The 12,948-nt window shown below is 35.1% G+C and overlaps 1 protein-coding gene across 1 annotated transcript; it reads right to left on the bottom strand.

Moving 5' to 3' along the window:
- Nucleotides 1–6,527: 6,527 nt before the first annotated feature.
- Nucleotides 6,528–9,620, bottom strand: Pus7 (pseudouridine synthase 7). The gene has a single exon (XM_076480732.1). It carries the CDS (start codon nucleotides 9,237–9,239, stop codon nucleotides 7,290–7,292), a length of 1,950 nt encoding a protein of 649 aa, XP_076336847.1. The 5' UTR covers nucleotides 9,240–9,620; the 3' UTR covers nucleotides 6,528–7,289.
- Nucleotides 9,621–12,948: the final 3,328 nt, after the last annotated feature.

The following is a 12,948-nucleotide window of genomic DNA, read 5'->3' as shown; positions in this document are numbered from 1 at the left end:
ATACATTTTCATACAAAAACACAATAAAAGATGATTTTTCTGATAAAAAAGCTAAACCTTGATAACACTATGTAAATGTATAGCTACCTTAAACTAAATTAGTTTTTCATTATCAAAGTACATACTGTTGTACCTAACGTTTTCACAAGGAAAAAATTAATATCGTGACAGAAGGTAGGAGTCGTTGGTTATTCCTAGCTTCATTTAGCTGTATGGATCACAATGTCAACCAAAGTGGAGGTTGATAATAGTTTAATTGTTTGTTTGTTTTTTGGAATTTCGCACAAAGCTACTCGAGGGCTATCCGTGCTAGCCGTCCCTAATTTTGCAGTGTAAGACTAGAGGGAAGGCAGCTAGTCATCACCACCCACCGCCAACTCTTGGGCTGCTCTTTTACCAACGAAAAGTGGGATTGACCGTCACATTATAACGCCCCCACGGCTGGGAGGGCGAGCATGTTTGGCGCAAACCCGCGACCCTCAGATTACGAAGCGCACGCCTTAACGCGCTAGGCCATGCCAGGCCTAATATAATAGTTTAAAAATCTATTAAACTATAATCACTTAACTTGTTGATATACTTTTTGTTGCAGCGTTTTAGATACGCTATACGACTGTTGCGAGTTTGAATCCAAATCCCACCAAATATGCTCGTCCTGTCAGTGGTGGGACCGTTATAATGGTACAGTCAATCTCACTATTCGTTGGTAAAAAAAGTAGCCCAATTGTTAGTGGTGATCACCAGCTGCCTTCCCTCTAGTCTTACACTGCTAAATTAGGGACAACTAGCATAAATAGCCTTCGTGTACTTTATACAAAATTCAAAAAGCAAACAAACAAAGATACTTCTTATAACAATTCTACGAATAACGAACGATTCCCAATTTCAGTTACAATTTTATTTTTGTTATTTTTCCTATTTATTTCTTCAATTTTTATACATCCATGGAATGGACAAAACACCTATAAACTTTTAGTATAACCATATACCTCACAGTTATAATATCTATAAACTTTCACTTTTGCCATATCCCTAATAGCTATAGCTTTTACATGAATTAAAACCACAATCACAAATTTTAAAAACGTAATTCTTGTATACAAATAATTGTATACAACTAGCAAAGTAGGGATTAAATGTTATAAATTTGTTATTGTGATTTTAATTTTTATTTCGTTACTTTTTTAGCCGGATTCCTACATCATTTTTAAATTCATAATTTTTAATATTCTTGTTTGAGTACTTTTTATTCCTATACAAAGAACATACCTTACCTTTAGAAATTACTACGTCTATCCATCTGGCCCCCAGTGGCTCAGCGGCATGTCTGCAGACTTACAACGTTACAAACCGAGTTTCGATACCCGTGGTGGGCAGAGGCCATTGAGTAGATTTGTGCTTAATTCAAAACAACAACTATCCATCTATATGTAGTGTCATCTGTTGAGTAAAATTGAGCTTAAAAGATATTTAAGAACGTGCATGATACGTTTGCCATATACAGATATTAATTTTTTTTTTAACGTTACACATTTATTTCGATATCAAAAGCGAATATCCGCAGACCAGTGATGTAAGCTGTAAAAATCATGTAACGATAGTCCGAGATGTCTAGGATCTAGTCTTGTTGACGCGATCAGGTAGTTATTAATTTTTGGCTTGATTTGTTTTGAATTTCGCGCAAAGTTACTCGAGGGCTATCTGTGCTAGCCGTTCCTAATTTAGCAGTGTAAAACTAGAGGGAAGGCAGCTAGTCATCACCACTCACCGCCAACTCTTTTACCAACGAATAGTAGGATTGACCGTCACATATGATGCTCACACAGCTGAAAGGACGATCAAGTTTGGTGTGATAGTGATTCGAATCCGCGACTCTCAGATTACGAGTAGAGTGCCTCAAACATCTGGCCATGCCGAGCCTTCATCTTTCGGTGCTTGAATTATATGGAAACTTTGCCAATCCCGGCTCCCCGCTAGTACAACGGTAAGTCTACGGATTTACAACGCTTAAATTAAAAGGTTCGATTCCCCTTGGTGGGCTCAACAGTTAACCTGATGTGGCTTTGCTCTTAGAAAAAACACATTGCCAAGCCCGACTGTTAAGTATGGTGTTTGTTATCCAAAAGAAACTACTGTCAAAGTTTGATTTTTCATCACCAGATGTTTCTGCTACTGACCTGAAGTTCACTTTCTGCACAGGTAAAACCAGTTGATAATTGCCACACCAGACCCAAGCTCTTCAAGCTGGATTTGTTTGTTTTAAATTTCGCTCAAAGCTCCACAAGAGCTATCTGCACAAGCCGTCCCTACTTTAGCAGTGTAAGACTAGAGAAAAGGAACTAGCTCTCACCACCCACCGTCATCTCTTGGGCTACTCCGTTTCTCCAATGAATAGTGAAATTGACCGTCATTATAACGCCCCCACGGCTGTTTTGTAACAGAGATTCGAACCCGTAACCCCCAGATTTTGAGCCGAGCACCCAAACCATGCTGGGCCCCTTTAGGTTGAAAGTCTGATAAAAGAAAACTATCTTTGTTTAATGCTCATGAGAAGTACATAATCGGAAACATGCCTAAACATTTGATTAACAGTTTTCCAGAATAAACGTTATGTATTGTTACAAGTATATACCATATGGTGCCAAGTCTACGGTTCTCCAAACAATTCACAATAATGTTAGGTATGAACTGATAACTTGACAAAGTTGATGGCTATATTCAACTGGGTCTTTGCTAATCAAAACCAATTTGTGCTGCAGCAGTCATTGTTCATTACAGCCTTACAGTATTTTTGTGGTGATAGCTTGAAAGGTGTGTGCATCCAATGGTTTTTCCAGACAACAGGTTATGAGAACACTTACAAGAGCGATTAGCTGTGACACAACTTAAGTATGGATAATTTCTCCATGCTCATAGAACCATTGGAAGTAAAGCTCAAACTTTGTTGGTGTTAGCATCATATGACCCGAGCCACAAAAACCACGCTGACCTGTTGGGTACCATGATGCCTTCCAAAAACTTTGGTGTTTTGCAGACTTTTACAGGCTCTATGGGCTGTTTTAAAGCTGGGTATGCAGTCACATCTACTGGTACCATTCTTTTTCCAGTGTGTGGCCTGATGCGACCAACTCAAACCATGTCAACACTGAAATTTCTTCTGTGAGAAAGTAGGTTCCCCTCAGTCCTAAATGGATTCAGTTATTAACCACACAATAAACTTGTTGATGAGCCCCTCCAATATAATATTTTTAAATATGGATCTTTGCCTTTGAAATCAGCAATCTCTATTGCCCATAAAGTCAAATCTTTAGTACATCTTGATTTCAGTCATTAATCTTTTTGTCCAAGCTTTCCACAAGTCAAGCACTGAACCTTCTAAGCCCAGTAAAAAGCATTACACATGCAACCAAATTCATCCCTCCCAAACAAAGATTACTTGAAACACTTGATGAAATAATCCAGGTTCTCCTTTGCTGTTCCCTTGAGCAGTTGTAGTTTTTAGCTGTTTCATCTTATCACCAGTTGTTGTTTACATGTTATCAATTAATTTACTTAAATCTGGCCTAGGCATACTAGAAATCTCATCTTACACTTACAATTAAAGTCCAGAAAAGCATGCATTTATTATTACCATCATAATGATGCAATGTGTCACACAACACTTCATCATGACATCCAACATTGTCCTTTCCATCTAAACACAGTTTAGGGAATCATAATTACACTTTTCTAGATCTTAACTCCTAATCTGACTGAATCATAATAAAATGCTATGTGCTCAGCCTGAAGATATTACAATAAAATATCAGATTTTCTACCTCATCATTTTTCTTGATTACTTGCCTTCATACAGTGCCTTATGATTTTAGGGCTTAGTCACTACCACAACTTGGACCTTTAAATTTCATAGCTACTGTATTATTGAGTTATGGGATATTCAGGATAATTACTGTCACATGACACTTCATTACTTCCTGTAGAAGGGACCTAACCATTTAATGTTGCTTTAAATTGTACATCAAGGTTTCCATCAACCCCTTGGTCCCAAACATAATTTTACTCTTACCATGTCTGGCAAAGGTAGGTAGGTATTCAATGTTTATTGACACAAAGCTACAAGGCTATCTGTGCCAGATAGCAAAAGTGGGTCTGGCAAAGTTCTTGGTTTAGAAGAATACTCTGGCTAGGTATTGCTGTATTTTCAGATTGAGTCTTGTTTACCACCATATAATCTTCTTCTTTAAAGAAAGTTCCATGTTGTCAGAAAAAGTAACTGCCATGACAAAGCAAGTTAAAAATGTTGCTGAACCAGTAAGTGGGACAATATTAAAGAAATAATAAAAAGATACACTCAAAATAAAATTGGCAGTAACAAACCTATGATGCCAAAATATTTTACTCTCTTAAGTAGTCTATGGTATTCAGGTACACTACTGCCAACAGAAAAGACCAAAAGTATTTGCAAAATGCATGTTACAAACTGTTAAGCAAAATATAAATCTTGGAGAGCTAGCAAAGAAAAACAAGTATACACAAGTTAAACTAATTATTCACAACACAGAGTTAATGTTACCAAACTGACCAGCTTCCAGTCTGTAAGGTTACTGGGATTAAGGGCACAAACAAAGGTCACAAGCCAAGAAACATAATTATTTGAATATTCCACATTTATACTCCTGCCAAGCTACAATGCAATATTTATCAAGTATTCAGGTGACATACTTCAACAAAGTGTTAACACATCTTAAGTAATCTCAAGCCAGTTTGCATATAACTTGTTTTAATAAACCACCTACCAAGATGGATGCAATTAACAACACGGAAGTTTCAAAATGTTATCTAAACACACACCCAAATAACAATTTATTTTGTGCTAATTATGAAATGGTGGCATTACTAGCTGTATCAGATATAACAGGCACTAAAAAAGCAAGAATGTTTGTGAACCTAGACACTTCTAGTAAGTAGGCAACTGTATTATTACAAATGAAGGAATCTTGGTGTAATAATCAATATCTCTAAAAGCCATCCAAACAGTGTGCTGTTGCAAATAGAATTTTAGGTTGTATCTACAGAAATACTGAATAAAGGTCTAAAGAGGTTATAATTTCATTGTAAAGATCATTTATTAGGCAAAATTTGGAAATACTGCATTAAGTTTTGGGCTCTTGACCTTAGGAAAGACAATGAATTGTTGGAAAGGGTGTCTGGGATTGAGGGGTTGACAGACAAGAGAGTGAAATCTCTCAGCTTGTTTTCTCTTGAAACAGGATATGGGGGGAGGGTCTAATTGAGGTGTTTAAGATTATAAAAATAATTTACAGTGTTTATGCACCATCTTTTCATATTTAATAGTTAGAATAGTAGGACTAGGAGACAAATTTCTGCATGGTAAGTCATCTTCAGCAAAGGTATTTTCACTTTTTTAACAGGGTGGGGGCCTCTGGGCATTGTAGGTGCAGTAAATTTAAGTTCATTTAATAAAAACTTGATAACTACATGTAAAGGGCTAAGTTTTTTATTTATTGTTTTTAATTATTATAATTTAATTTAGAGGATGGAACATTGGTCCCATGTTGTTTCAAAACATTGTGCTGTGCCAAATGAGTTTTAAACAATGAATTCACTTTCACTATTTGTAAACATGTTACTATGGAAAGATAATACTGGTACAGTGGAGAAACAATAAGAACAGAGACAACTTTTCATATTAAAATCCTTTAGCTCAGTGTTTAGATACAAGAAAAGGCCTAAAAACAAAGTTCAGAGAAATCTTGAACTTGAAAATTATCATATCCTTTTATATAACTTTGGTTTGGCTTCCCTTGCCACGCTGTGTGCACTTTTCTCTCTCTTTACCAATGAAAGTGCATCAGTATCCTAGGACTACAAAAACAGATTTCTGAAATATAACTTAATAAAACTTGGACCTTTTTATTATTAATCTCTAGATCACATAAGTAGCTACAAGTAACTTAAGTATTTAAAAATTTTAGGAACTGAGATTTGGTTAAGAGGTGAAAAGGTTAGAAATGGTCTAAGCTGTCAGTTTCTTTTATGCTTTATCAGGTTTATGGATTTTAAGAGGAACATTTAATTTGGATTGGTTATTTTCTCCGAGTAGAAAAGTGATTTTAATAAGTCAAATGGTACACTTTTACACTATTTCTTGTAGTGAAATGAAAAGGTTAGAAACTAATACTTCAACATTACAGATAAAACGTTTACTTGATGATGTAGTTTAAGAAATCACTTTGTTTTTTTATTAGATTTACGAATGTTAATGATATAGTAGATTTGAGTTAGATGTTTTTCTTTAAACAAAGGGGTGACTTCAGTAAAACAAATGGTATACTTTCACACTGCTCCTTATATCCATAAAATATTTTTAAAATATTACTGTTCTGCATTTACTTGGGTCTATTGTGACATTTCTTCAATATTTTCTAAAATAAAAATATTTCTTACATAAATAATCAAACAATAGTCCAAATGCCTTAAATGTTTACATAAAAACTACGGAAGTATTTAGTGAAAAATGTTTAATAATTATATGGAACTGCAAATTTCTTTCAGACGTACATGAAGTAATGAAACTTGTACAGTAGTCACTGAATAGTATATTGTAAAGAAACTTCATATGTTGGATACACATTTGTAACTATAAAATTCAATTGTTTACAAATACAGTACTCTAAGTATGTTCAAAATACACCTTAGCTCATTCACATAATAATCCCTGCATATCTAAATCCTATTTGTTATATCAGTATACTAGTTTTTTTTTCCCATTTTTAACACATTTCAAGATCCAAGTGCACCAAAATAAAACCAACTGAGAAATACCAGTTTTGCACAAATTTAATATTTCTTCAAATTTCATTCTCAGCCATAAAGCCAGAATATTATTAAAATGTAAGAAATCTTAGCACACGTATTACATCAACATTTTTTTTAATATTCTAAAAAGGACTGAATTTCCTTTAATACTGTACAAAACTATAAAATGAAACATCTTTAAATGCACTTAATCTAGAGGTATGAACTTTTCAAGACCAAACCATAATGGAGTTAGTCTCACATAAGATACTAATGCAAATTTTTGGGTATGCTATGAAAGATCTTCTGTTGTATGCAAATCTAAGTTTAGTGTCAAAAGTTTCAATATTTAATTTCAAAGTCACATTCCAAACCCACCATGCTAAAAAATGTTACATACAGTCATCTTATGCCTTTAGAAAACTAACAAAAATAAAACAACAAAAACAGTTCATATAATCAGGTTATAACTAAGATAAACTAATAGATTTTTGCATCTGTGCTGAAGTGTCCATTTTCAAAACTTCTCTAATAGCCATTGTTGCATATGAGGAGGACGGGAGAGAAAACTCTAGTTTTAAAGCTCTTAACTCCCCACTTGTCAATACAGATGGTAACTGCACACCCTGAACAACATCCAGATCACTGAGAACTAATGGTTCTTTGATATCATCATATCTTAACATAGTCCAAGACATCAACTGAGGGCGAACAAGCAAGTGACGATAGGATCCACCTAAAGAGTAGCTTTTAACCCTAGACTGGAAACTAGTTAGCGTAAGATTGTCCTTTTCTAACAACTCCTTGTACCACTCTATTACTTCATTCTGTGGATAAACAACATTGTACCCAGGCAGTGGTAAAACTATATCATAAATGCTGACTCCTCTGGACAGGTCTGCTTCAGTGACTACAGAAGGTGAGCACTTGGATACATCATCCTTACAAATATCTTTCTCTGGGTCATTTCCAGGTAAAACTAGATCTCCTACAATGGGTACCAATCCAAACTGTTTGATTCTTTGAGTGACTACTTTGTTCCAAATAAAACTCTGGTAACTATGGATATACATTAAACGAGTATTACGTGGTATAAAATTTAAAGCATTCACAAGATCATTGGGTCCATGTGCAACCAGTCCTTGAAGTAAATGTCCCTCAATTGTACTTTTACGTTGCAGCTGTCGAAGAGCTTTTGAAGCATCACGTGTCTCCCACCACAATTTTCGACAAGCAGCTAAATTTGCATCTTCAACTCCACGTGGTTTAAGAATTAATTCAATAGCTCCCTTATAGTCACCCTGTACGAGAGCTCTACCTATGTCTTGTGTGGGTACAGTTGTTGTTCCAAATCTCTGCATTCCATAGTAATTCACAAATCCTTTAGAATGCAAGGATTCGACAGCCTGTTCTACTTCAGTATCAGAACCAGTAATATTTCTTATTATTATTACAAAATTATTTCCAGACAAATCTCCCAATTTAATAGGTTTTTGCTTGTACTGAATATTTCCTATGGTTATACCTCTTAGTCTTCCATTCAGATTTAGTAACCTTTCTCCTGAGACTCTATAAACTGACACCTGCTGGCTAGTTTTACCACGTTTATCTTTTGTACCTGCATAGCTAAAAGCAGAAGTTTTCATTTTTAACATAGCAGCCACATTGTTAATAGCATCCATTGTATCCCGATTTTCTTTATATAAAACAAAATTGGTATAATCACCTCTTCCGGGTGGCCAATAATTTCGATTTCCTCTTTTATTCTTTGAGGATCGGCACACTGAAATAACCTTTTCTTCACCTCTGTCTTCAGTTTGACTGCTCAATCCAGTATACGTTTTTCTTATGTATTCATGTATCTTTCTTCTTTCATCTTTGTTAAAATTGGTCACATTAATTTCAAAACAATCATCTTCTTCAGTGCTACTTTCCAAAGCATGGAGCTTACCTTCTTCTACATCTGTAATAGATTCTGGAATGGATAAACCTGTTTCAGAAATACTAAAATCTACTGGCAACTCCAACTGAGAAAGTTTTACAATAGTTCCGGAAGTTGTTTTTTCATTCACCAAGAAATCTGAGTATCGTTGTTTAATTATTCCAAAAAAACCTGGTTTATCACTAACAAATTCTTCAATTCCAACATCTTTTTCTGTTTGTAGTTCGCCAATATCACTGTTTTCTGTAATGCCTTCAGTTAACGAGATACCGATATCTTCTTCGCCTGTATTTTCCACTGTAGCTAAGTCTCCTTCAGCTTCAGAGTTCTTACGAACATGGCCGGACGTTATCCTTCTAGAACTAGGAGCACAGCTATCTACTTTAACTTTTTTAAACACAGGTTCATCTTCCTCATCTTCTAAAGTAGCTTCTTTTACCGGTGGCGTGATGTTTGCTGAAAAAGTTGCAGCTGCCATGACAAAAATAAATCTCAATGCGCATTTATTGTATTAAAATAAAGATATAAAGGCGTCACTAAAAACTCATCCTAAATAGATTTACGTATTTCCACGAGGTTTCATAAACATCACATTCACTTGTTCACAGTGATAGGTAAATCGGCTGTACGCCATTTTACAGTATTATTACCTTCTAGCCTAAAGTTACCAAAATTATTTAGAAAAATCTTTGTTACATTTAAAGTATAAATATATAAATTAATTACAACAATATACAAACTTCTCGTGAAACAGACACTTTCGTCAATAAGGTGTAACATTCATAAAACGTTTATATCCTGCCCTATTTTGTGATAATTCTACTGCGTCACGAAATTCAATGCTGAGAAGAGTAATAGCCACCTAGTGGTAAGTTTCATTGAATATTTTCATATATCCATTACAAAATAATAAGAAACACGACAGACTTTAACAGGCGCAGATAGCCTAGTTGCTTTGCGCCCTAAATCACCACTCCAAACCAACAATTTTAACAACATGCTATATATATATATATAAATATAATAAGAACTACGACAGAATTTAACAAAATTCAACCCTTTCAATGTTCATGAATCAACTACAAATATTTATCCCTAAAATTCATAGTCGTTTTTTAACGAATAAATTTAAGTGTTTAGTTCAACCAATATCGAATGAAATTAACGTTTTAAAGAGAGCTTTGTTTTTATTATTTTTTGAGAAAAAACTCTAAATGCTCAAAATAACAGAAAAATAATTATATGTTCTGTTAAGCATTTGAAATTATGTGTTCTTAAAACAGCTGGTATGGGTATTAAAACTTTAAATAAAATAAAGCGCAGAACAACGTACTTTATTTCAATTAAAGTTTCAATACCTTTACCAGCCGTCTTGTATGTGTGTTCTCACAGCAAAGCCACATCGGGCTATCTGCTGAGTCTATCGAGTGGAATCAAACTGCTGATTTTAGTGTTCTAATCCGTATATTTAACGCTGTATGGCCTGGCATGGCCTAGCGCGTTAAGGCGTGCGCTTCGTAATCTGAGGGTCGCGGGTTCGCATTCCTATCGCGCCAAACATGCTCGCTCTCCCAGCCGTGGGGGCGTTATAACGTGACGGTCAATCCCACTTTTCGTTGGTAAAAGAGTAGCCCAAGAGTTGGCGGTGGGTGGTGATGACTAGCTGCCTTCCCTCTAGTCTTACACTGCTAAATTAGGGACGGCTAGCACAGATAGCCCTCGAGTAGCTTTGTGCGAAATTCCAAAACAAACAAACAAACAAAAGCTTTGTGCGAAATTCCAAAAAAACAAACAAACAAATAACGCTGTACCAGCAGGGGACCCAACAGTCTTGAGAATAAATTTTCACTTCAAGCGGGTTTCTAGTCATCACGAATTTATCTTTAAAATATATAATAAAAGTAATTGGACAGCACTAAAACAAATGTGTAATAAGAAATATTAAGAATAAAACAAAATTAATTTAACATTATTCCATTGAAAAGTCATAAGAGCTTTGACAATTACCATCTTACAAATACCAGAGAGTTTAACAAAGATTCAGTACAGGTTATATTTTATTTACTTATTTTCTTATTTGATAGCACTAGATTTATAGAGTGGATTTTAAATTTAATGGTTTCTGAACCGTTATAAAGGTATTATTGTATGAAGAGAGTTTTATAAAATATACGATTTAAAACGGAATTTCAAAATTATTTAGCAGCAGATGTTCAGTAAGGATCTTGACGAGATAAACAATGTTGTGTCTCTATCACCCAAGTTATCCTGATTTCTTCTAGTTGAGCTCTGGCGAACAATTTGATGTCCATCTACATTGAGATTTGTTCCTGGTTTCTTCTCATTGTATCTTGCCTCATAACTTAGTTAGAAAGTTTTTCTCTTCCTTTCTATAACTTGCATCCTGGAGTTTTTTGTTTCTTTTTTCTCAAAATTTCAGTCATTCTCCGTGACTACTCACTTTTCTATTTGGAAATTTTTGGTTTTGCCATTTTCGATGTTTCTGATAACTTTGTACTGATATCGGAATTTTAAAAAATACTTGTGTAACCTACGAAGGTCGAGTTATTTACAAAATTTCTGCAAGTTTAAAGGCGACGAACTTCGCATGAAAGATTTGTAATTTCTTCAGTCACAGAACAATTCAATCAATATCGTACACATGAACTCTCCAACAGAAAAGTCACTTTTCTTCTGAAATATTACGACAATTCTCCACCAGAAAGACTCATTTTTAAAATCTGCATTAAACTCACTTTACTAAGATTTTAAACATTTTATTAGAAAATTAATTTCTTCAATAATGATAAATGTACAAACTCAATTTGTATTATTGAAAAGAAAAAGAAGTACTAGTTCTCCATTAAGGAAGTGATTTAGTATAAGATGTTATAAAATAAGGTCCTTTTAACTGTATTAGGAAATTCCGCTTATGTTGTTAAAATATCTGCAAAGTTTCATCCAAATCAGACTTAAGCTGTGAAAGAAATTTTGCAAACACATAGATATTAGTTTCATATATATATATATATATATACACTGCTGGCCAAAATCTTAAGACAAATGAACATAAAGAAAAAATATGCATTTTTCGTTGTTAGACTCAACCACTTATTTGAGTAGAGCTTCGAAAGATGAAAATAAGGGAAGGGAAAATAAAAAAAAAAAACTTTTTTAGCATTTAATAGGGAAAATGTGAACACTATGAAATTAGCCTAAATACTAGCTGGTCGAAATTTTAATACCATATTGACACGAAGCGTTAATCGGTAGACACGTAACGACATTTAGTTATTTGTGTTCAAGCTTTAGCGTTGTCAACATCTACCACTGACATCTCCTGTGTTACATTGTGTAAAAACATGGCAAAGGCTAAAAAGTTTGAATATGGCAGAATTGTCGAGCTGAAAAGCAAGGTTTCTCTCAACGTGCCATCGCTGGTGAGATTGGGCGTAGTAAAACTGCTGTTGCAAATTTCTTAAAAGACCCTTGAAGACCCTTCTAAGGGATACGGAACGTGAATTTCAAGTGGTCGACCGAAGAAAATTTCGCCGGCGTTAGTCAGAATGATTCGACGGGTTGTCTGGCAAGACACCAGCCGATCGTCGAACCAGATTAAGGCCCTTACGGACGTAGAATGCAGTTCAAGAACAATAAGACGGCGTCTACGAGAGAAAGGCTTTAAAAACCATAAACGCCTTTAAAGGCCACGCCTCCTTCCACACCACGAAAGAGCGCGGTTAAACTTTGCTGAGAAGCACCAAACATGGGATGTAGAAAGGTGGAAGAAGGTTTTGTTCTCTGATGAGAAAAAATTTAACCTGGATGGTCCAGATGGCTTCCAATATTACTGGCACGGTGAGGATATTCCATTGAAGACATTTTCTACACGACACAGTGGAAGAGGTTCCATTATGATCTGGGGTGCTTTCTCCTTTCATAGTACAATGGAACTTTAGGTTATACAGGGGCGTCAAACAACAGCTGGCTACATTGGCATGTTGGAGAGAGCATCCTTATTGACTGAAACCCCTCGCTAAAAAAATAACGTGATTCTTGTGGACCATCCAACGTGTTCGCCCGAACTGAACTCCATTAAAAATGTTTGGGTGTGGATGGCAAGAGAAGTCTATTGAAATTCCAAACAGTGCATGATTTTCGTGAAACCATATTCCCTACTTGGAATA

The sequence above is a fragment of the Tachypleus tridentatus genome, chromosome 13 (genome assembly GCF_004210375.1).
Source record: "Tachypleus tridentatus isolate NWPU-2018 chromosome 13, ASM421037v1, whole genome shotgun sequence".
Taxonomy (NCBI): domain Eukaryota; kingdom Metazoa; phylum Arthropoda; class Merostomata; order Xiphosura; family Limulidae; genus Tachypleus; species Tachypleus tridentatus.
Note: the sequence above shows the minus strand (reverse complement) of the source record. Positions and strands in the feature narration are given on the sequence as shown.